This window comes from Zea mays, chromosome 4 (genome assembly GCF_902167145.1).
Source record: "Zea mays cultivar B73 chromosome 4, Zm-B73-REFERENCE-NAM-5.0, whole genome shotgun sequence".
NCBI lineage: Eukaryota > Viridiplantae > Streptophyta > Magnoliopsida > Poales > Poaceae > Zea > Zea mays.
Genome location: NC_050099.1, coordinates 99218457 through 99230815, shown reverse-complemented (window position 1 = coordinate 99230815; position 12359 = coordinate 99218457). Strand labels below are relative to the sequence as shown.

The window sequence follows — 12359 nt, the reverse complement described above, 5'->3', positions numbered from 1 at the left end:
TATCTATGAAATTATAGTCATTGTGCACTTGTCGTTGTTTGTGGGGAGATGTTGCTGAAATTTCTCACAAAAGTTGTCGTTATTCATAATTTTAGAGTGGCTGTTAAAGTTCGGTTAGAACCGAGGAACCGAACCGAAGAACCGAGAACCGAACTAGTCGGTTCTGATTTCTTTATCTTGCTATTTCGGTTCTAGTTTTTGAAGAACCGAATTTCTACAAGAACCGAGGAACCGAACCGAACCGAACCGAAGAACCGAATGCCCAGTCCTACTCCTAGGAAACGAAACTTGATCTCGTTTCTGTGAACCAGAATAAAAGGCTAAATTTGCACACGAATAGCCTGGCTCCCGAGCAAGCCAGACGATGCAAACACACGAGCTACAGCCGGGAACGCAGTCACGCTGCTGGGTCATAGGCAAACACACCCAAGATGTTTTACAGAACGGAACTACTTAGCTAGCTTGCTTTTATACGTTATAAAAAGAGTAGAATTGAAAAATAAAAAAATTCTAGCACATATCCACTGGGGAGACCGTTTTGTCTAAACGACACATGTAGGGGGTGTTTGGTTTAAGGAATCACTACATCCAAATTGAGGTGGTGCATCATGTGGGATGACCTTATTCCTCATATTAGTACTAACTAATTAACTATGAGTAATGAGGTGGTGATGAATCAACTCATTCCATTCCACAAACCAAACAAAAATAGTGAGGAGTGAGAAGATGATGGACTAGCTCATTCCTTAAACCAAACACCCTAGTAATAAGCACATAACGAAGCATCTACGATGGACACGTAGAGACACAAAATAGTCCTGTCCATTCCTTTCAGGTGCCTTCTTACTATGAGGATGCCCAAAATCGATTGGAAAAAGGAGAGAGAGAAAGTCCGGAGACCGTTGGGATCAGAGGTTGGCGGCCTATTGTTGTGATCTAACCACAGGTCCTAATCACACAATAAATTAAGGCACCAGCACTCCTTGCAGTCGCAAGAAGACCACCCCACCTCTTCTTTCTCCTAGAAAACCCCTTGTATTGAGCCACCTTTTGCCTGTTACATCATGGTGGACATTGGAGGACGCATGATGCATGGGCACTTGGTATTGGCACCGATTCCCTATCCCCTGCTCCAACTAAAATCCACTCTCTCTGCTAGCCTGCCTCTAGCTCTATCTCTCTCTCTCTCTTTTCTCTTTTCTTTTCTTTTCTTTTCTTTTGTGGTTTTATCTCTTCTTTCATTCAGCTCACATACAAACTTAGATATTTTTATATTAAAAATAGTTGCGTATGAGAAACCAAAAGGCGGGAATGACTTGGCGGGGAGAAATACTGACCACTTAGAATTGGCTACTCCTATCACAAGCCACATGAGTCTGTGCCTAATTAAACGCCATTGCTCCTAATCCCCTTGCTTAAAGTAAGACAACGCAATCCTTCCTCACCCTCCTCTCTCTCTCTCTCTCTCTCTCTCTCTCTCTCGGCCTCCGTCTCGTTGCTTTCTCTCCGCCGCCTCCCCCACGCGCCCCCGCCCCTCCCCTCCGCTCTTTCTTTCTCCTACCGTCGTTAACTCTCCGTTACATCACCAGCCTCACGCCGTCACGTCAACTTCCGCCACAAAAAGCACCCGCCCCTGCCCAGCCCCAGCCATGTCCACCGCCGGCGACCCCGCCGTCGCAGCAGCAGCAGCTGCGGCAGCGGCCACCCCGTCAGGTCGCGCGCCGAGGCTGCCGCGGTGGACGCGGCAGGAGATACTGGTGCTCATCGAGGGCAAGCGCATGGTGGAGGGACGCGGCGGGCGCGGCGCGCGGGGCCGCGCGGCGGCGGCGGCGGCTTCTGGAGAGGCCTCGGCGGTGGCGGCGCTGGAGCCCAAGTGGGCCGCGGTGGCAGAGTATTGCCGGCGCCACGGCCTCGAGCGGGGCCCCGTGCAGTGCCGGAAGCGCTGGAGCAACCTCGCCGGAGACTACAAGAAGGTGAAGGAGTGGGAGCGTGCCGCTGCGGCGTCGCGCGAGCCGTCCTTCTGGGCTATGCGCAACGACGCGCGCAGGGAACGCCGCCTCCCGGGCTTCTTCGACCGCGAGGTGTACGACATACTCGAGGGCCGGGGCCGCGCGATCGTCGACGGCCGCTCCGCCCGGAATGCCGCGGCGGAGCAGCCGGCGCCGGTGCGCGTCGACGAGGACAAGGAGGCGGAGGTGCCGGAGGCCGTATTTGACAGTGGCCGCCCGGCTACGGAGGAGGCCTTGTTCTCGGAGGATGAGGAGGAGGAAGAAGAGGACGCACCGCCGGTGGCCCCACCTCCCCCTCCACCACCAGTCATCGCCGTGCCTGTATCTGGTGAGCTGCTCGTTGACTTCCGCTTCGCCTTTTTGCTGCCTCCCGGTGCTTGCACTGTCTGGGTTTCGGTGCTTCATTAATTTTTTGGTGCTATATTAGGGCATGTACAGTGGTGTTTAATGTGGAGGCTTTTAAGGTGTTTAAGGGGGTTATTTGCAAAAAAATCTTAGAGTCGTCTCTCCACGAAGAGACGCCTCTGGCTCGTAAACCAAGTAGCAACAGACGCCTCACTTCCCACTGTACGAATTTGTCGTCTGTTCTATCGATTTGATGCTATACAAATACATTTAATTCTGTATTTATTAATAGACTACGTTTGTAGACACTCCATTGTACAATACAGTCTCTTAGTTGTCTCCTGTGCTTAGAGAACCGTTTTGGTGTCTCTCCACTGTACATGCCCTTATACTATAAAATCAGAAAATTTTAATTGCGAATTCGTTTTGCCGCTGTTTATACTTGAGGTAAAAGGTTGGAGCCTTTCTGGTTCTTGACCATGCTTAAGTTGAGGTATTCATTCATAACTTGTAAGCACAAGTACTTCCTTCAAATCGGATGCTGTTGATTGGACGTCCTACTAAGTATCCTGTTATTAGATGTATGTTGTGTTCTTTATTTTGGTGCTTTAACGGGGTGGAAAATTTCAAGTTCTTGGTCCTCTTTATTTTTTTCTCTTGGAACATCCGCAATCAACTTTTTAAATGGAATAATTTAGCTGCTGTTCTGGTCCTGGATGATTCGGTCTGATTATCATTTTGGTGTGCTGGAATTTAAGTTTGAGATTGGAGCTTGAGTGACTCTCTGATTCATCTCTTATTCCCGACTGTGTTCATTTGATGTACTTTTTTCTTCTATTGTCGATCTCATTCGTAAGTCCACTGGTTTGTCTTGAGTAATTGCTTCAATTTTCCATTTCAGAGAAGCCCGAGGCATCAAGGCAACAACAGAGTGCTGAGCAAGGTACATGAACTTTTACTTCGTTTACTGTTCTCTAGTTTCCTTTATATTTTTTTAACTTGCAACTCCAGATCTTTTAGTATCGCCGACGAACTTTACTGTTCCATTGTGTTCATTAGCCTATTGTATGCATATCACTAATTTAGTGTTGTGTTAGTGATGAATATGGTATTTTCAGCAATTATAATTACAGCATGTGTCAGATGCACAACTTCTCATTATTGAAATTCACTTTGCACTTGAACTTTCAAATTTCAGCAAGGCTTCAGTTGAAGAGAACTATAGAATGTCTTTGTCGGTTTGCCTGCATAACTAGTGTGAACTGTATCATCAGCTATGAGCCATCCATTGTTATAACTTATAATAGACATTATTAAGTCGTGTTGCTAAGTGGTCGTGGGGTAGCCGAAACCAAACTGATACTGTGCTGGATTGCCAGCTTATACGAAAGTGTAAGCAACCACAAATGGCTCTCTTTGGTCGTTACCATGTCCATCAAACTTTTTCCACATTGGCAGTTTTGGATGAATCACGGTTATCAGTTTCTTTCTGTATGATACTGTTCCAAAGTTTAAATCTTCCAAGTGATCAGTTTTAGTTTAATAATTGATTATTACAGATAATGAAATGACTCAATTTTGATATAACTTATGTGAGATTGGCTTTAAGCTTTGTCATAGACTGTTGAGGAGTCTCATATTGTCATATTTCGGTCAATATATTTTTATTAGGTGGAACTAGTTACTGTATTTGCATCAACCCTTTATTGCTCACCTTTTTGTTAGGCCTCGTTTGGCAACCAGAAACGCTTCTGGTTCTTACGAGAATCAGTAGAATCACTAGAAATGTTTCTCGTTTCTATGCATAGAGAGCAAAAACACTAGATGCTGGTTTCACATAATTCTGATTCTTGTTCCTCTTTTCATTAGCATCCATATTTTTTTAGTTATTTTTTCTTAATTGAAATAAATTAATATATGTTGTATTTAAGTTATTCTTTATCCACAAAAAGGTTCTAATTGAAGATTTTTTAAAGTTTTTTTTTTGAAATCAGAATCCAACTACTAGCCAAACAGTTTCACGAAATGATTCTGATGCATTACTAGAATCCAAGTACGCCTGTTCGTTTGGCTTTAATCCGTACCGACTTCTACTGCTTCTACAGTGTTTTTGTCTCTATGGATTGCAGCTGCAGCAGTCTAAACAGCTACTTTTAGTAGCTATCTACTGACAGAACATATGTAGCATTGCCTCAAAATGGGTAGAGTTTCCATAAAATGGAAATTAGAAGAAAGAGTGAACAATGAGAGGTGAAATAGTAGTAAAAGTAGGGAAGAACTGAAAGTCAGTCCTATGCCTTGAACATTTCAAAGCATTTTTAAAGGTTTATAAATGCATAATGATGACCCCACACAAAGTGGGACCCTCCGGGCACTGGGTCCATCTTTTTTTTTTATAAATGCATAATGATGAAGAGTAGACTTGGTGCAGTGATCTCACAGACATCAAGTTAAATGTTGGAAGCAGCTTCTCTGCACTTGTGGGGGAAGGCTTGCCTCGGTTTTCTCCAGACCCTACTCATGTTGGAGTCTTCGACATTGGATCTGGTCCTTTTTTTATAAATGCACAGTGATGTTAAACTATGAACTTATTTGAAAGTTCTAGTGGTATCTATATTTCAACATGGTATACATCCACGATTTCTTTTGAGAAAATATTTAAACTGTGGAAGTGCATGGATCAGAAATGGGCGTGCCACTGCTGATACCATTTTGCTGATTTCGTCTTCTGGTTCTTTCTTGTTTTTGACAAACTGGGACTGCAAATCTGAAATCATGTGAATTGGACTGACCAGTGTTACATACCTTGGTGTGACATTAGCTAGTGATTAATTATGAAACAGCGGGACCCACATGTTCTTTTTTTCTTTTGGCTAGGCAACTCTGAAATGTCCAATGGCAATAGAATATGTTTGACTGAAACTATCATTTCACTTGCAGATACCGTGCTTTCTTTGAATGTAATGATTAGGTTGGAATTTGGAAACCTCTCATCGCGCTTAAAAATGAACTTGACCAAATCTATGAGGAACTAGATCTCATTTTAAATAAGAAGAAATAGGCATTCAAATTCGAGTCGAAGAGGACTCAAAGCTAGAAGATGAGGGTGTATGCCAAGTTCCCCAAACCACCTATCACCAGCTGAGCTAAGGCGAAGTTCCTTTTTTTAATCTTGTTATGTGCAAAGTGTTGCACCAGGTGGAAATACTTAAACAGTAAACAAACAAGATATACTGATGCGATCTCTGAAGCAGGCACATCGAAAGACACACAGCCTGAGCAAAGCTCCGAGAGGGATGCACCGGCTCAGCAGGGAGGTCAAAAGAGACCGCGGACCGTCGAAGGCGCTGGAGAAGGCACGGCAGACCTTGAGAGCAAGCTGGTCGAGATCCTTGACCGGAACAGCCGGTTGGTGGCTGCACAGTTGGAGGCGCAGAACCAGAACTGCGAGCTTGACAGAGAGCAGAGGAAAGACCAAGCTAACAGCCTAGTTGTCGTGCTCGGCAGGCTGGCCGATGCCCTTGGCAGGATCGCCGATAAGCTATAGTCAGTCACCTAGGTGTATATGTTGACAGAAATAATTACAGCGGGAAATGTAAGTGAATGTACAGATTGGTATAGGGCTATTGGCATTCGATTCTTTTTCTTTTTTTTGGTATTGGGAGCGGTGTTATATACTAGCACTCAAATGATGTGGGGACTAGCAGAATTCAGTTGTGGGTGGATTCTGGGGCTGTGTTATATAGGGAGGCGAGTAATTATTCTCAGCAATGCAATTGTGTATAGTTGAGCCTTTTGTGATGCCTGTGCTTGACTGCATGTGCGTTTGTGTGTGTGATACTGTGATGTGTACTTGAAATCGTGAGTTGATGAGTTCGCCTGAAGTGAACATGTGAATTGCTTCGAACCACTGAAGCAGTTTGCGGAAGTCTTAGGCCTTTCGTTTGTGTCGGATTGTATTCGGAATCGTTCCAGCTAATCAAAGTTTATATAAATTAGAGAAATAATTCGGTTAGAAATTGTTTTGACCCATCAATCCGGCACAAACGAACAAGGTCTTAGGATTTTTAACGCAAGCCGTTTGGTTTAGCTATTGACTTACCTAGGGCCACCACCTTAAAAAACGTATAAATTACTAGTAACGGGTGCGCGCATCGACAAATTAGAATTGATAATTCAGCAAACCGGTCATATATATATTACAAATTAGAACAACCGTTGGTTCTAGAGCAAACAACGCTATTTAAAACTGAGGTAAATTATGGCTGTTCTATTGGAAACATGCGTATAGTACGTAGCCGTCCCTCCATGTGTAACATATTGACAAATAGAAAACAGTCTTTTTTGAGGCCCTACTTCAGCTTGTCAGGTAACATGAGTCGATATATGACACAAACTAAGAAGCAACATACACATGGAACTGTTAGCTCTTGTCTCAATTACAGCAACATACACATGGACCCCTCGTAGAGCAACTGCTGGTTGCACAGCACAACTAAGAAGCAAAACAATATCTATATATCACTTCCACCTGAAGACCTCACTGTTATATGACACAAATAATTCAGTACAATGTTAGTTACTTGTTTTCAATTGTTGTATGAAATCAAAAACAAGACAACACAAAGTTAAAGAGTAGGAACCTTCGTCTTTGAAATGTTATCTCTTCGGGATAACAACTCAAGGACGAAGGTAAATTGTAATCGAATGGAATACACAAAGCATGACGAGGTAAGGTATGAGAACTCATCTCATGTGCCTTAGTATTTTATTTCTTCTCTCATACAAGACAAGTTTACAATAATACCTTTTGTTTCTTGATACAAGATAGCACAAAGATGTTTCGAAGGCTGAGCTATACGAAGCTATAGCATCTGGCTAAAGGTACTTTACGCAAAGCACTGTTCATCTACTTATAGGGAAGACAAACCGACTTTGTATAGATTTACAATAATGCCTATCTATTTTTACATAAGTCATTTACAAATGATATTTGGGCGGTAATGTATTTTTCTTTGTTCTTGACTTCATAGGTTCCAGCCTTCGTCAGTCATCTACTTCTTCCTTTTGACTTGTGGCCGAAGTCACCACCTTCAGCCATTGCCTTCATTGCTTGCGTACAGACGAAGTGCTTTTGTATGCCGTTTCCTACCGAAGTTTAGCTTCGTATGCTAGTGAGGACATTCCTAAAATACACTTGTTATCGAATGAGCCAGATGTTAGACAAATGATCTTCAGCATCCAAGTGATCTTCGGCAAAAACCTTTTCTTGTACCCTTAAGGCAATCTTGTGACACAACTAAATAAAGGACCTTTAGCAATATAGGCCCCAACAGTAGCCCCTTGCGGGATGAGTTCGTTATTTCATACGAGCTTAGATCGCAATAATTTATAATTGGGAGGCCTTGTGCCGAAGGTCCGAAAAACACCTTCCCGAAGCTCATTATGAAATCGGCTGACACGTATAGTGCACTACAAGAAATCCCTGAATCAATGACAGATAATTCTGTCATGGATTAGCGAAAAAACGTCACAAAGCCATGATTCTGATGGATTTTGATAACGTCATGGAATGGGGGTCACAAATTGTATTTTGTGACGTTTCTCTATAATCATCACAGGTCATGACAGTCAGTGATAGTTTGTGATCGTCATAGAATGCTCCTAAGCCCAAACAATCTAGCCCAAGCCCACAGTTAGTGACAAAAACAAACATCACAAATTGTCGCCACATAGGATAAAAATCTGTCACGAAAATAGTTTCCACATGGCATTTATCCCCACATGGACACTGATGTGGCACATATGGCAACATGCATGATGACGTGGCAAACATGGTCGATGGGTTGATTTTAATTTGTGCATTTATTTTATTCAGTTTGATTATTTTTGCTCATGCTAAAATCTAGACATTTTATCGACCATTTATAACTATAGACCACAATAATTTTCAATAAGTTCATTCCCACATCAAAGGCACAATCAGCACATAACATAACAATTATAATGACAAAATATCAATATTTAAATTCAAATATCCAACCAGAACATGACATAGACAATCCCAAACAATATAGACTATCCAACCAGAACATCACATCATATCCAAAACATTATAGTCGGTTTCATCAACAAAAGAAAGTTGTTGCAACATCAAAAAAGTTATCAGCTTGACACAAATACTATCTCAATCAACACTTGGATGAATCAGACCTAACGACAAAAGAGGGGTCGACACAAATATCATCCTATTCTCCTAACTTGAATGAATCTGACTCAGTACAAGTTGCATCTTTGTTTCCATCTCATCTTGCTTCTTCTTCACTTCATATTGCTCCGTGTTCCTATTTTCTTCAGTTTCTTGCATTTGCTTCAACAACGCATCCAATTGTTCATGTTAAGCATCAATAATAGATTTAAGGTCACTATTTGCCCTCTTCTCCACTTCCAACTGTGCTTCACTATTTCTCAGACTAGACCTAGGACCAACATTTTGTATCCCCACATTTTTAAGGAACAAATTCTTCTTTGTATTTTCAGCAAGCACATTAGCAACAACTTCAGTTGCAGATATTGAGTTTTCACCTTCTGTAGTTGCAGACCGCTTGTTATCCATTTGAGCCTAGCATTCAAGAAACATAAATGGTTACTGATTATAAAAAAACTTAAAGAAAACAATATAAAAGCATTTTTAAATAGAGATGCCTTACTATAGCTTGTTGCACGGTAGATGTGTAACATTTCTTTTTCTGTTGTAATGACACTCCTTGAACAAATATAATGCATCGGGCTCTTGACTAATGTATCTATCTCCCTGGAAATAACAGTTAGATGCAATATTATTACTTATGTGATCACCACTTGATAGCATAAAAAATGTAGCAATAAGAAAAAAATCCTTGTTGATGTTTATATGCGCAACTAGTTTACTACATAACTTGTTCATGTGTTGACACTACTTATATGTCTTATAATTTGGCATTGTTCTTAGATTTTATATAAAAATATGTATTATGAAACATAATATAGAATGACAAAACAACTACTAGACAATTATGCAACACGTGAATCAACACATTATGCAAAATCATGTATTTCTCATGAGTAGACAATTATTCTTCCAAACTATAGATCATTTGTGTAGGCAATAGGCAAATCAGCTATTGTACTATATTAATATTGTCACGGAACCTCCCAAGGTATTAGACCCACCTATAGATGTCTTTGTCCTAAGGATCTTAGATAGTCATGCAGGTGCGCTCAATGGCTCGGCAGGTCCGATTACCTGTATCTCCATCATATCGCCCAAGAGCGCTTAACCTATAACGCAGACATTACACGTCATCGGAGTAAGCGAAAAGGATTACAATAACATAATTTACATTCATAATTAAAATATAGAAAGAGTTGATTATTACATATCGGGTACTGAGTGCTTAGACTTATTATATTATAGGAAGGCAAAACACCTTCCCCAGATAGGTCTTAGTTCTCTTCCTCCTGTTTGGGAACCACCTTGGAACAGAAACAATAGAATTCAGCAGTTTCATCGCCTACAACAACATGGGTTTGAAAATCCTGAGTACGGAGTGTACTTTTGCAAGTCTTACCCGTCAAAGTAAAAAGACTCTCAAGGATATGCTGGCCTTTAGGAATCAAGGTAAAGCTTATCAAGATTCAAAGACTCTTTTTGCAGAAAAGCTTACTATGAGTGGATCCTCCTTAAAATTCGTTTTACTTATCATGTTAAGTAATTACCTGCATTTAGATTTCTTTCTATTCTAGATCAAGCACTTGGCCTATACTAGCCATCTTTTATCATCCCTTCGGTTCACTTGTTGCTACGTGTAGGGCAGTGACCAAGTCTTCATGTCCGAGAAGTAACGACGATCTGAATCGATTAATACCTAGCTAGGGATCTCCAACCACACGACATAAGTATCACTCACCCCTTACATATGTCAACTCGCACCCGGGTTTCTCAACTAGAATGGGTTCATGCCAACCGAGACCACAGATACTCCACCGTCCAGCCTCTTGCCACGGAGGGTAACGCTACTCTCGTCATCTCTCCACTCCCATTGCGTGGTGGCCTTTCTGGTATTGGTCTGACCGAGGCAAAGCTTACCCATGTTAAGACATGTGGCCAGTTAAAAGGTCCTCGATCATCAAGCCTACATCGGCTCAGTCCTTAAACGACTCAGACGGAGACACTACACCGAGACTCCTTTCTCGTGCAAGTCACCGCCCGGTCTCGATTTTAACTTATTTCCCAAAATTTGGTTCCTGTTAGAGGTACACTTTTTCAGATGTTGAATTCATCACGGCCATGATGGATTCACCATCACAAGTTTTCTTGTATAAAAAAATCCCCTTTTAGTGTGAAGCATCACCTTTTGTTTAAAACAAACATTTTGTTTGTTAAATCAAGGCTAAGCATCATAAAACTTGTTTGAATAAATCAGGTAACAAGGAATGGTAACCAAATTTTCCAAGGAAGGGAATGCATCAGTTGTTTAGCACACAACTCCTATCACCTAATGCATCAAACAAGGTGATAAAGTTTTTAAAACAAGGAACATGGATAATGCACCAGGGCTTGCCTTGTGTTGCAGGAGGTTCTGTTTCCACACCACAGATGTCGAAGTAAAAGTTGTTCTCCACTGGAGGATTCTCGGTCTGGGAGACAACTTCTTCCTCTACTACGATTTCTTCCTCGTGTTCTATACATGATAATACATGTACATGAATGCTTATGCTATGTCATGAATATGCATTTACACGATAAGAATATAGTAAGTTGCATCTTGAATACAACTTTCCTTCACGGTATGAATCAATCACTAAGGTTTCCTAGTTAGGTATTCTTTTAGGATTTGTGTTAAAGGATTAATCTTATGAAGCTAGTTATTGGGTTTTATAGTCAAACAATGCCCAAAATATTTCAAACTTCATTCAGGGGCTCTAATCATCATATCAAGCCTACCCAAAAAGTTTTGTGATTTTTGGAATTACTAAACTATTTCTAAAATTCTAAAAGACTTTATTTAAGCACCTTTAAATGTTACACAATTCTAGTTTTGAACTAAAAATCTTGGGATGATTTTTATTAAATACTACTCAATTTTATAAGTCTAGTAAAATTGGTCTCATAATTTTACCAAATTTTCTACTATTTTCAATAGATTTCCCAAGTTGATAGTAAAAAGAAAAGGATAAAGCATGAATAGTATTGGGACGTATTCAGCCCAATCGGCCCAAACCCCACACGGATACCAGCGCGCCCGCGCATGCGGTTTTGCGCAAAGGTCCCTGGCCATTTGAATAACCAGTAAAGAGCTCAGAGTACTATTCATGTGTTTCAGTGATAATCACAAATAGGCCCCCGTACTTCTATTTCTTCATAACTCAAGTCCCCGACTGCGCTCCGGTCGAATACTTGGTCGGAGACGCGAATACTCACCGACAGTGACCTATTACGGTGGTGTCGAGTACAAGGACGCCATCACGGAGGCTACCCGAACACACCCATAGGTTTAATTCGACCAGTTCGTCATTAAATCGTAGATATCCACGACAACGGCGGAGCAAGATCACCGGCGTGCCCGTTTCGGTTTACCCGAGTCGGTTGTATTCAATCCAAGGACTCAAAACGAATCAGTGACCTTCTAGGACTACGTTGCTCGCGCAAACTTGGATGGAGACAACCAGGAACGGCCGGTCGACATGGGCCATGTCCACGGCGGCGTTCCCTAGGCTACGGTGTGGTAGTGTTCAATTGGCTGAGGCCAGGAGTTTCACTAGCACTAGAGGATGTAGAAACATGGATCAGAGGGACGTGAACGAACCTAAGAACGGCTGGCCACGGTGCGATGCCTCACGGTGGCGTTCCGACCGATTTGGGGGAAATCCGGAATTCGCGAGCTATGGTGGATGATTTGAGGCAAGGAGTGGTGCTCTGGGCACGTAATAAGAAGGCGAAGCAGGGAGGGCACTCAATTTATA

General features: G+C 41.9%; 1 protein-coding gene across 3 annotated transcripts; it reads left to right on the top strand.

Moving 5' to 3' along the window:
• Positions 1-669: 669 nt before the first annotated feature.
• On the top strand, positions 670-6192 carry LOC100383806 (uncharacterized). Of its 3 annotated transcripts, none has more exons than XM_008679415.4 (3): positions 670-2337; positions 3256-3297; positions 5295-6173. In XM_008679415.4, the coding sequence occupies exons 1-3, from the start codon at positions 1650-1652 to the stop codon at positions 5387-5389; spliced, it is 825 nt and encodes a 274-aa protein (XP_008677637.1). In that variant the 5' UTR covers positions 670-1649; the 3' UTR covers positions 5390-6173. The 3 variants fall into 3 exon arrangements, with proteins under 3 accessions (XP_008677637.1, XP_008677636.1, NP_001169909.2); XM_008679414.4 differs by having other exon boundaries at positions 683-2337; positions 5606-6192; NM_001176438.2 differs by having other exon boundaries at positions 1229-2337; positions 5609-6005.
• Positions 6193-12359: the final 6167 nt, after the last annotated feature.

Excerpts from the sequence above, each read along its gene's own strand:
- LOC100383806 (XM_008679414.4), top strand. The coding sequence starts at position 1,650 with ATGTCCACCGCCGGCGACCCCGCCGTCGCAGCAGCAGCAGCTGCGGCA. Across the intron at positions 2,338-3,255 it reads CATCGCCGTGCCTGTATCTG|AGAAGCCCGAGGCATCAAGG; the intron begins GTGAGCTGCTCG and ends TTTCCATTTCAG. Across the intron at positions 3,298-5,605 it reads ACAACAGAGTGCTGAGCAAG|CAGGCACATCGAAAGACACA; the intron begins GTACATGAACTT and ends CGATCTCTGAAG.